This window comes from Castanea sativa, chromosome 9 (assembly GCF_040712315.1).
Source record: "Castanea sativa cultivar Marrone di Chiusa Pesio chromosome 9, ASM4071231v1".
Taxonomy (NCBI): Eukaryota; Viridiplantae; Streptophyta; class Magnoliopsida; order Fagales; family Fagaceae; genus Castanea; species Castanea sativa.
In genome coordinates, this window is record NC_134021.1 from 24,136,705 (window position 1) to 24,148,762 (window position 12,058).

Sequence of the window (12,058 nt, forward strand, 5' to 3'; positions counted from 1 at the left end):
ATTTGGTTTCACAATTGCCTCCACACAAGCTTTTGCATCTCCTTTAATCACCACTAGTAAGAACTTCTTTTGCATCGAAACTACTCTGACAGTCTCTTGAGAGAATTTTAAGTTTTAACTTCTTCTCCACCGGGATCTATTGTGTCAAAATCAGTTTAGTTATAGCTGGTACGGTTTCTCCATTACTTTTCCTTATTATCACAGCCATATATAGCAGCCATTTTTACACTTAAGTAGCATCACAATTACATTTATACTGATCTGGTTGAGGCTTCGTCCAAGCCTGGTTGTCTTTAACTTTTGGCACAAGCTCTTGGATTGTCAGTGCAACCAAATGAATCTCAAAAAATTTAACCATTCAATATAGGACTTTTTGTATGTTCACAAACTCGTGTTGACAACTTGACATACACATTTATTTCTCATATTCCAAATAAAATATCGTTTTCAGTATAACTTTTGGCAATGTAGTTTTCTCTGTTTAGCCTTTCTCGAAAAGGAAAAAAAAAGTTTTCTCTGTTTAGTTATTATAAGGTTGTATATAAGAAAAACAGGGACCCTCTTTGATTTCGTATCTCTCTCTTTACCTTTTTCTGATATTCATATAGAAATTAGTTTATTTATTTTTTTAAGATATGATAGGGAATTCAACTTATGAACAGATATGTGGCCCTTTATATCATCATCATTATTATCATGTTCTTCTTTTTGTGATGAACACATATTTGGACGAGGAACTATCTGCTAGATCTCTAATGGCAAGCGCACGATCCTGAACTAAGGCCACTTCTTTCATTAAATTAGTGGGTAGGTCACCTTTGACTTTAGAAATTTAATATGTTTTGGTTTTGCTCACATGATATCTAATCATGTATTAAATTATTAGTTGCCCCCTTATTTTATGTAATTTGGTTAGCAATTCTGATTGGTGTCTATGAATTTTAGGTTTTCAATTACCAATTAATTTGTTTAGTGTCTCGTTGGTTGTGCATTGCATATTAAATTGGTAAATTTACTCGGTTAGCTGCGTATGTCAGCAGTTCTTGAACTGCTACATTAATTTTGTCAAAGCTTCTCTATTATAAGATTATGTTTGAAGGTACAGAGTTTTCAGACAAACCCTTGTTTCTTCACCAAAACACTTCGAACTTTTCTCCCCACCATGGCCAAAACCATCTCAAAGCTGGTACATACAAGACTTGACCTTTACCTATTTTGATAATTAATGGATATTGGATAAACACTAAAAAGAAATTAGGATTGATCGAGGAATCCTTGACCTCTACAGATTACTCTACATAATCATTTTATTCAAATAAACTACTGCTCCTTTTATACAAGATAAGCGCTGCATTTTAGGAACAAACTATCCTAATAAAACTCAAACACTAGCTCCACTAGCTGTTACCCCCCAAACACTTGATAAACAAAATCCCTTATCCTACTAAAATGCAAATACAAATGCAATTAATCCTAATATTATGCAACAACTTATTCTAATCCTAAAATTAAGCAAACATCCAAATATTCTGCAGCAAGCATAACGTTAAAATCTGTAACAGAAACTCCACTTCTTTTGCGCGTAACAAAAGCCCACTTCCACTTTACTCATATCCTTTGCTGTTTTCTTCTTCTCAACCTATGTCACTGCAGAAACACCCGTTTTCTCTCTAAATCTGTCTCCTTCATCACTAGGACTTAAGCAAAAGAAGCTATGCCACTTCCACTTCTACTTCCATGACATTATTACTAGCACCAAACCTACTGCTGTACGAGTTGCCAGGCTGCCACAACCGACACTTCCTCGACGTCGTTTGGAGCTGTGTATGTGATTGATGACCCTTTGACGATCCTGCCCGATAATACCTCGAAAGTTGTAGGAAGAGCACAGGGAATTTATGCCTTAGCGGCGCAAAGTGAAGCAGCGTTGTTAATGTTGTTGAACTTGGCTTTCACGGAGGGAAAGTATAACGGTAGCACTCTTATTGCCCGTTTGGAAGTTTAGAGAGGGAGGGGAGTAGAGGAGAAGAGAGTAGTGAAGTGTGATTATTCTCCACCTTGTTTGGATGTTTTTAAAATTAGTAAAGGAGAAGGGAGTAATTAGTCATTTCTCTTGTTTTGATGTTTTAAAAATTAGAATGAAAAAGAGAGAAAATAATTTAAATAGACAAATTTACCCCTATTTGAAAATGGATTTGCAACATTGGTCTATGATTAATTTGTTAGATTAAATAATTATTTAATTAACATTTTCATTCCATCAAATACCACTAATAAAAATATAAAACTACTATTAATTATTATAAAATAATTTTTATTACCTAAAAATAATAAAAATAAAAATCCTTCATAAATTTCTACAATTTCCTTGCATTTCTCACCAACCAAACAAAATACTAGCTCCACCTCAGTCTATCATATGGCATCCAAAAGTAAAATTAGAATTCAAAAATTTTCTGAGCAACCAAATAGTTTTTGAGCTCTACTGAAGCAATAGATCTTCGTCCGGACTGTCCCCTTTGTCCACGAGAATATCCGTCAGATGCTTCGTTAGCCCAATCTCGCTCCTTGACTTGTTGTTCTCCCATGAACCGCTCAAACTCGCTCCGGATCCAACACCGCACAACGACATCAACAAGGAGGAGGAGGAGTCTTCATATTCCTCGCTGTCGTATTGGTTCACGCGATCTTGATTGTCGATCTTCTCGTTAGCCATAGCAAATCTCTATGAAAAAAATATATAAATTTTCCCGGAAAGTTCGGATCAAATCTTAATTTGAAACCCTAGAATCGAGGCCTAAATCTTGAAGAAATGATGGTGATAAGGCATATGTGCGTGTGAGGAAGAGAGAGAAAAAGTGAGTTTTGGATTTGGGTATTGGATCGTTGGATCTATTCAATTAGAGACTTTGTGTAGTATTCAGTTTTGGGTTTCTTTTTTCTGTTTGGTTGCTGAGAAAATATTGGATAGAAACTGTAAAGATACTAAATTTAGTAGAAATTGTGTTTGGTTTGTAAGAAAGCACTGGGAAGATTTGTCATTTGTAGTGTTAAATTTTCTCAGAAAACTTATAAAGACTATTTATATAATTGGTTTGTAATTTTGTTAATTTAGAAAGGGTAAATTAGAGAATTCATTTGGTCAATAATTTATCTACTCTACTCACCCTCCAAATCTCTCCAATTTGGGGGAATTAAAAATGAGGGGTTAGAGGTAGTTGAAACCCCTCCAAACTCCTCTCTCTCATTCTTTAAAAAACTTCGAAACAAGGTAATTGAATTACTCTCCCTTCCTTTACTCCACTCTTCCTCCTTTTTTTAACTTCCAAACATGCCATTAGTGTGTTAGGGAGAGACGCTGTCTTGTCCACCGTGAGAGAGATGCCAATAATTGGTGGGAGTGGTGTTTTTCGGTTTGCACGTGGGTATGCTTAGGCCAGGACTAACATGTTTGATGCCAAAACTAAGTACGCTATTTTGGAGTTTGATGTCTATGTCTTACACTATTGAGCCATACACATGTTACTTGACCATTTGTGTTTTTTATTTTTTTTTTTTAGGTGGAAATAAAATACCAATGGTCAAATGTATTGTCAGATAATTGGGGATGTATAATTTTGTGACAGATATATAATGCGTTGGGTTATTCACAAGTCGGTTGGGGTCGGGTTTAGGGTCAAACTATTACTCGACCTGATCAACTCGAGTCTACAATCATGCCATCCGCCAATTGTGGCCATATAGGTCATTGACCACTACAGCTTCATAATTCCCTAGATTGTTTGAGACCACCGGGTCATGGAGGAGATCTAATTAATTTCTGGTAGAGATCTGATGGATCTCGTCCTTAAATCTTTTAAAAATTGGTCAAGATCTGGTTTGATCTAATAGAGATGTCACCGAATCTAACTATAATATCACTACATTTAGTGGAGAAACCAACGTATCAACAGAAAACAACACAATTTAATAGTGATAATATGTCAGATTGGTTTGAATTTGATTTACTTGCAAAGACCCGCCGTCGATCGTCACAGTCACCCAATAGATTGATTTTTGGTTTAGGTTCGGGACCCTTCTAGCGGGTTGGGTTTCTCGAGTAAGTGGACAACCCTAATAATGCTTGTTTGTCTCATTTGATAATATCCAATGAGGGTAATAAATAACATAACTTAGAAGATGCTTTATAACATATTTTGGAGGCTACTATGGTTTTAATTTGAGATTTTTCTATTGAGATTTTTGTTAATCATGTCTAAATTAAAAGATTTAAAATTGAATAATTATATAAATTTTTTTGACAAGACTATTTATATTTTCTTTCAATTAGGTTCATTTAACATGTATGGTTGACCATTCTAATAAAGAAAAAATGGTTGACCATTGTTATGTTCTTCTCACAGACTATCACTATTTATTTCCCCTCAATAAGTAAGATTTAAAATATAGAATTTTTATTTCTATGTGGGATGTAAAGTGAAAACTTGATTTAAATTGGCCATCTATTTTTTGATTTGACGATAAACTATACTTATCATTAAAGTTTAGGGCCAAATTTATTAGGTATAGTTTCTTAAATGTCATTTGAATTAGGTGATCCATGAGACCAGAATTTTATGAGGCATTTAGTTGAACAGGTGGCATGCCTCGACAACTTAGCATGGGTTTGAAGATGTATTAGTTGGTTCTATTGCTTACAAAAACATGAATTTTAATTTGGGGAGTGGCTCGTGTAGATCATATTTGAGTTTGACACCATGGAATAAAACTGCAGGCCAATCAAGGTAAAAGCAAAAATCAGAGAGCAGAAAATAGTATAAAAACACAGAGAGAGAGAGAGAGAGAGAAAGAGAGAGAGAGAGAGAGAGATTTTAATCTGAAGATTGTAGAATTGTCAAAGGCATGCCCAAGAAATATGAAGTCGCATGTATCTTTCATTTATGAAATTATATCTAATGAGATATAGGGTTTGAAACCTGAATTTGCGACCCCCAAACCCTGACAAAATATTCCATGTGCAAATGCAATTTCCTTTGAGAAGGTCACCAAAAAAGGGTTTGATAAATTCCTTCATCAAATTTTGGCTTCTCCCCAAATCTTGTCTCCAAATACTTTACCCAAACACACATTTAGGTTTTTTTTTTTAAAAAAAAAAAAAAAAAAAAATTAAATTCAACCATGTGTTTGCATTGCCTAATAAGTCACATGATTGAATTTGATTGTTGTAAAGGCATTGGACAATTTAAACACATGTTTGACTTTAATTGTTATTAAGGCATTGGCCAATTTAGCCAAATGGTTGAATTTAAAAACATGATTAACTTTAATTGTCATTAAGTACAATATTGGGTTTAGACATATATGCTCTTCTCGAGAAGAAAACTTCATCATAGCATGTATTTCATATTACATATGCTTGATTAATTGAGAATAGAGACGAGTAAGTAGTGAAAGAGCACCTAGAATTGCATTCTCTCTTTGGGCAGAACTTGACGGTTTTTCTTGGTGGGGGACAAAATAAAATTTTACTATAAAAAATAGATATTTGTATTGTTAATTTCCACTTCCATAATATGCTTATACTTTATTCTAGTTATTAGATGGCGTTACGTTAAAAGTTTAAATCTCTTCAATATTTAAAATATTTATTTAACATTTTTCCCCTTTGAGCTAAAGAAATTCATAATTTTTAGGAGACCAAAGCCAAAACTTTTAAATATATATATATATATATATATATATATATATATATATATATATATTCTTAAGAGATAAATACATTTTTTTCAAAATTTGGGACCATGCCCCCCTCCCTCCAAGTAATGTAGCTTGCAATTGGTCATGGACTCTGATAATAATGGGGGCAACAAACAACATCAAATATAGGTCTGTTCTTGGTTCTAGCTTCCACTTACAATATGCATGTTTGTTTGAATGCTGATTTGATGATTAAGGAATATATAATAGGTCCTTTTATTCTGAATTTTATTAATAGCATTAAACCATTGATGGAGTTTGATGAGGCTATGATTAAACTGAACTTAGATAGATTTTTGGACCTTTATCATCATTTTAACTAGGAAGTATGGACACTTTATTTAAGGTGCCACACTTATGTTCTATCTATGTCATACTGTCGTATCAGCCATTTTATATTATAATTTTTCAAAAATTATTCATGTAATTGTATTGTACCTGTACCCATATCTGTGATTTCTAGTCATCATCTCCTACTTCTTCTTCTTCTTCTTCTTTTTTACGATGAATTGGTCCTTCTATCTTATGAAGAACCATCTGCTCTCTAATAATCCGCTTTTGCACGATCCTGAGAGCCACTGACCCTTTCATTAAATTAGTGGGTAGGGGTCACCAATTTGACTTGTAAATTTGATACTATACTATTAAGTTAATTGCGTTTTATTGACCCCCTCATTTTATGTGGTTTGGTTAGTGATTCCTTTAGATCAGTTCTGCGTTGGTTGGGCATATTCACCACCAACTGAGATAGTACTAAAGAGCATTACCAATTTGACACACCAAATACCAATATTCATACCTCGTGATGGGAATGCTCTAAATGCATTATTCTAGAATAAAAGACGTTAGCCCTTGAATTAATGGGAATCCGTGCATGTCAATGATTGTGTATTACATATTTTATTGTTGCCAAAAAAAACAACACTAATTTACTCGGTCAGTTGCGTATGCTAATATTTAGTTGTTGGAACTGCTATATGTATTAATATTTTCACGCTTCTCTATTATATAAACAAATGATTCATACCCATAATGATAAACTTTACAGAGATTTAACTTTAGCTTCTTCTCCAAAATACTACGTACTTGTCTCCCAACCATGGCCAAAACCCTCTCAAAACCCACATCCATTTTATTCATGCTCTTCACCATTTTCTTCTTCTCAAGCTATGTCATCGCAGGTGAAGCACCTGTTTTCTCTAAAAATTTACCTCCTTCATCACTTGGACTTAATCAACAGAAGCTAAGCCACCTCCACTTCTACTTCCATGACATTCTCAGTGGCCCCAAACCTACTGCTGTACGAGTTGCACAAGCTGCCACAACAAACAAATCTGCAACGGGGTTTGGAGCCGTGGCGGTGATCGATGACCTGCTGACTCTCCTCCCAGAAAATACCTCCAAAGTTGTTGGACATGCACAAGGAATTTATACCTTGGCGTCGCAGAGTGAAGCAGCGTTGCTAATGGTGATGAATTTTGCTTTCACAGAGGGAGAGTATAATGGTAGCACTCTTAGTGTGTTAGGGAGAAACACTGTATTCTCGACTATTAGGGAGATGCCTATCGTTGGTGGGAGTGGTGTTTTCCGGTTTGCTCGTGGGTATGCTCAGGCCAAGACTTACACGTTTGATACCAAATCTGGGGATGCTGTTGTGGAGTACAATGTCTATGTCTTACATTATTGATTTGAGCCAGAACATGTTTATTGAGCCATTCACATGTTACTTGGCTATTCATAATTTTTTTGTTTTTGTTTTTGTTTTTTCTTTCTTTATTTTTTTAAGTGAAGAATAAAATACCGGTGGCTGAATGTATTATCAGATAATTGGGAACGTTTGATTTTGTGAAAGATGCTTTAATAATCCAACCAGAACTTTACAGAACAAAAATTTGGAAGATGCTTAATTTATAACAAATATATTTCGGAGGCCACAATGGTTTTAATTTGAGATTGGTCTATTGAATTTTTTGTTACTCATGTCTAAATTATCATATTTAAAACAGAATAATGGTCTATAGAAAATTTTGAAATTTCTATTTTTTATTTTCTTCCAATCAAGTTCAACCTTTTTTATTCTAAATTTAGGTTCATTCAACATGTTTGACCATTAGCCCATTGCTCTGTTCTTCTCACAGACTATCAATGTCTATTACAATAGTTTAAATTTCTCCACTTTCACTCGATAAGTAAGATCGAAATATACAATTTCCAACTTTAAAGAAACTTAAATAAGATAAATAGTGAAAAAATTATTATTATTTTCTTTTGATTATTTAAATTCTTTCACGACGCTCACAGTAGGTATGATCGTTGATTGCACTACTAAGTTACCAATGTGAGTATAATTTAGAGTAGCACAAGAGATGTATGATGAGTAGTGTTCCACTCCACTATATGAAAGTGGGAGATGTGAGAAATTAGACCCATCTTGGCCCAATTAGGTCTCACAAATTGACCCATTAGGTTTACCATTTGTGAGCACAGCCCTACCATCCACATTGATCCTTTAAATATTTTGTAACATTAAGAAAAATTAAAGTGATGACAGGAAAAACTCTTTACATGCTCCTGTGCGTTTCTTCCTCTTTTGCCTCTTTGTGAGAGTGATTGGAGAAAGAGCAGCTAGACCTAGAAGCCTAGAACTGCATTGTCCCTCTCAATTTCCATCTTCGCTAATGATGTCTAGGCTGTAGATTATGTATGCTTTGATCTAGTAACAAGCAACATGCATGTAGCCGACAATTTTTGCTTAGGGTGGACAAATTTCAATATATAGGGTAAATAAGGTTGTATATAAAAAAAACAGTGATTTCGTATCTCTCTCTTTGCCTTTTTCTGACATTTATATGGAAATTGGTTCTTTTAATTTTTTTTAATTAAAGATATGATAGGGAATTCAACGTACGAACATATATTTGGCCCTTTATATCATCATCATCATTAACATATTCTTCTTTTTGTGATGAACACATATTTGGACGAGGAACTATCTGCTCGATCTCTAATGGCAATCGCACGGTCCTGAGCTTAAGGCCACTTCTTTCATTAAATTAGTGGGTAGGTCATCTTTGACTTTAGAAATTTAATATTTTTGGTTTTGCTCACATGTTATCTTATCCTGTATTAAATTATTAATTGCCCCCTTATTTTATGTAATTTGGTTAGCAATTCTGATTGGTGTCGATGAATTTTAGGTTTTCAATCACCAATTAATTTGTTTAGTGTCTCGTTGGTTGTGCATTGCATATCTAAATAGCCAAGTACATTTTGGTTTTGCATTGATGTTATCTAATCCTGTATTAACTTATTAATCGCACTTTCCTGAGTTAATGTTGTCAGTTTAGCGATTCTGATTGGTGTCGATGAATTTTTGGTTTTCAATTACCAATTAATTTGTTTAGTGTCTCGTTGGTAAATTTACTCTGTTAGTTGCGTATGTTAACAGTTCTTGAACTGCTACATTAATTTTGTCAAAGCTTCTCTATTATAAGATTATGTTTGAAGGTACAGAGTCTACAGACACAAACCCTTGTTTTCTCTCCAAAATACTACGAACTTTTCTCCCCACCATGGCCAAAACCATCTCAAAGCCCGATTCCACTTTACTCATATCCTTTGCTATTTTCTTCTTCTCAACCTATGTCACTACAGAAACACCAGTTTTCTCTCGAAATCTATCACCTTCATCACTAGGACTTAGAAGCTAACCCACTTCCACTCCTACTTCCATGACATTAACTATGATGCACGGACACGGACACGGACACGACACGGACACTGATACGGCGATACGGCAATTTTTGAAAAACAAAGACACGACACAGCGTGGACACGGCAATTAAATAATTAATTAAATTTTATATTTAGGCATATTTTTAAATATTTTTAGACATAAAATACGTTTATGTCTAGAATTTAAATTATGTAAGAACTACAAATAAGTAAACTAATACTCAAAGTAGTACAATAATACACGTAAAATGTTTAGAGTACAAACCAAAAGTTTAAATAGGCTACATTCAAAAGCTACAATATTCATTTTCAATTTATACTTTTAGTATTTATTTTAGTAAAATCATCTACAATATTTAAGTTTAACTTTAATAAATTAATAAAACTATAGCAATAACAATATTATATTATATGACAGTAATAATTAACAATATTATATTTGGCACATAATGACAGTAACAACATAAACGTTACATTATATCCCACTCTCACGCAGTGACAGTGAGTGGGATTAAAAAAAAAAAGCACGTTGTAAGTAACCCATTCACCCAATGACCCAAACGTTACCAAATGGCCAAATATCTAAAAGAAAAAAGAAAAAAAAAACAAAACAAAGAGAAGCTTAAAGAAAAGAGGTCGGACCTGACGTCCACACCGAGAGAGAGAGAGATCGGAAGGGACAGTGCACGGCGGCGACGTCTATGGAGCTCGCCGATCTGCCCGATCTAGCTCCGGCGATGGACATAGGGCAATGGCAGCGGTAGCAGCAGCGGGCAGAGGTCAGAGGGAGGGTGGGTGGGTTGAGAAGTGAGAAATTGAGAATCTGAGAGGTGGGTTTCGGTCTAACTTGTTGTTTCGGTCTAACTTGAGAATCTGTGATTTTCTTCTCTCTTTTTTTTTTTTTTTTTCACTGCTGGCGTGTCGGACGTGTCGGCGCTGCGTCGGAGCCATGTCGGCGCCGTGTCGGAGAAGCGAAAAAAAAAAAAAAAAAAAAAAAAAAAAAAAAAAAAAAAAAAAAAAAAAAAAAAAAGACACTGCTTGGACACCGGAGTCCGGCGAATCGTACTGGTTCCGGTGTCCGATACGTGTCGGACATCGACACGATGCCAAAAATGGCGTGTCGGTGCAACCCAGGACATTAATTCTTAGTGGCACCAAACCTAGTGTTGTACGAGTTGCCCAGTCTGCCACAACCGACACGTCCTCAACATAGTTTGGAGCTGTGTTTGTGATTGATGACCCTTAGTGATCTTGCCCGAAAATACCTCGAAAGTTGTAGAAGAGCACAAGGAATTTATGCCTTAGCGGCGCGGAGTGAAGCAGTGCTGTTAATGGTGTTGAGCTTGGTTTTCACGTAGGGAAAGTATAAAGGTAGCACTCTTAGTATGTTAGGAGAGATGTTATCTCGTCCACAGTGAGGGAGATGCCAATGTTGGTGGGAGTGGTGCTTTCTGGTTTGCACGTGGGTATGCTCAGGCTAGGAGTTACATGTTTGTTACCAAGAGCATTTCCATTAAGGATGCTAAAAAGGCTATATGCTAAATTTTACCATCAAAACACACACAACAACAACAAAAAATCCACTCCATCAAAGATTTTAAATGGCAAAATTTTTGACATACTGCTACAGTGAGCTTTTATCAATACAAGCTCATTGTAGCTGGATTGTAAAAAAAAAAAGTTTTTTATTCTCACAACTTCTCTCCTTTTTCAGGACTCCAATCCCACACAGTACCTTCAAATCACGTACAACCACTCTCCCAGATCCTTCAAAGACCTCCCTTTCCTCTTCCTCTTCCTCCTCTTTGTTCTCTGCACTTTCGTCTTTAGCATCTTCTCCATCTTCCACTGCAACACCAAATTCAACTTCTTGCACCGAATTCACTTTCGTATGACTCAAATTCAACTTAGTTTTGTTCATATGTGCAACATATCATTCATGTCATGCATAAAAGTGGTACAATGGTTACAAGAGTCTAGAAGACCAAACTGTCTGGGCGGAATGGGTGCCTAACACCTTCCCATTTCGTAACCTAGCCTTCGAATTTAGTTTCTTTGGATATGTAGACCTAGGCTTTATCTTTGTTTTTATTTTGGGTAGACTATAACTAGGACAAAAGTTATGTGATTATTAGGTAGTTTGTAACTAGGACCCAAAGCCATGTAATACTCAATTTGTCAAATATGTATTCTTTTTTATTATTTAGTATTTTTTTTTCTTATTTTTTTGTATAAAAAAATAAATGGCGACTCCACACCACTTACCTAAAAAGAGAAGTGCCCTTAAAAGCACTCTAAAAAATCTCTCTTTTTTGAGAGGCACTTTGGCAGTCTCTCACAAAAGTATTTAACAAGAAAATATCACCCAAAAAGCAGGTCTTAATATCCATGCATTAAAATATTTAGTACTAACACAAACCATGTGTTTAATACTAAATTTTTTTTTATGCAAGATAGAAATTCTACTCTAATCTAATTTAAGTGTATATGTGTGTGAAACTCCCTCCTAGAGATTTGAACCGTGACTCTTATCCCTCACACCCCACAAGCACTTATATTATAGTTG

The 12,058-nt window shown here is 35.0% G+C and overlaps 1 protein-coding gene and 2 pseudogenes across 1 annotated transcript; all 3 read left to right on the plus strand.

Moving 5' to 3' along the window:
* Positions 1-1,162: 1,162 nt before the first annotated feature.
* Positions 1,163-3,510, plus strand: LOC142609341 (dirigent protein 22-like; annotated as a pseudogene).
* Positions 3,511-6,812: 3,302 nt separating this feature from the next.
* LOC142611152 (dirigent protein 22-like) lies at positions 6,813-7,650 on the plus strand. Its single transcript, XM_075783202.1, has one exon. The coding sequence runs from the start codon at positions 6,857-6,859 to the stop codon at positions 7,442-7,444; it is 588 nt and encodes a 195-aa protein (XP_075639317.1). The 5' UTR covers positions 6,813-6,856; the 3' UTR covers positions 7,445-7,650.
* Positions 7,651-9,329: 1,679 nt separating this feature from the next.
* LOC142608945 (dirigent protein 2-like) lies at positions 9,330-11,034 on the plus strand (annotated as a pseudogene).
* Positions 11,035-12,058: the final 1,024 nt, after the last annotated feature.

Excerpts from the sequence above, each read along its gene's own strand:
- LOC142611152 (XM_075783202.1), top strand. The coding sequence starts at position 6,857 with ATGGCCAAAACCCTCTCAAAACCCACATCCATTTTATTCATGCTCTTC.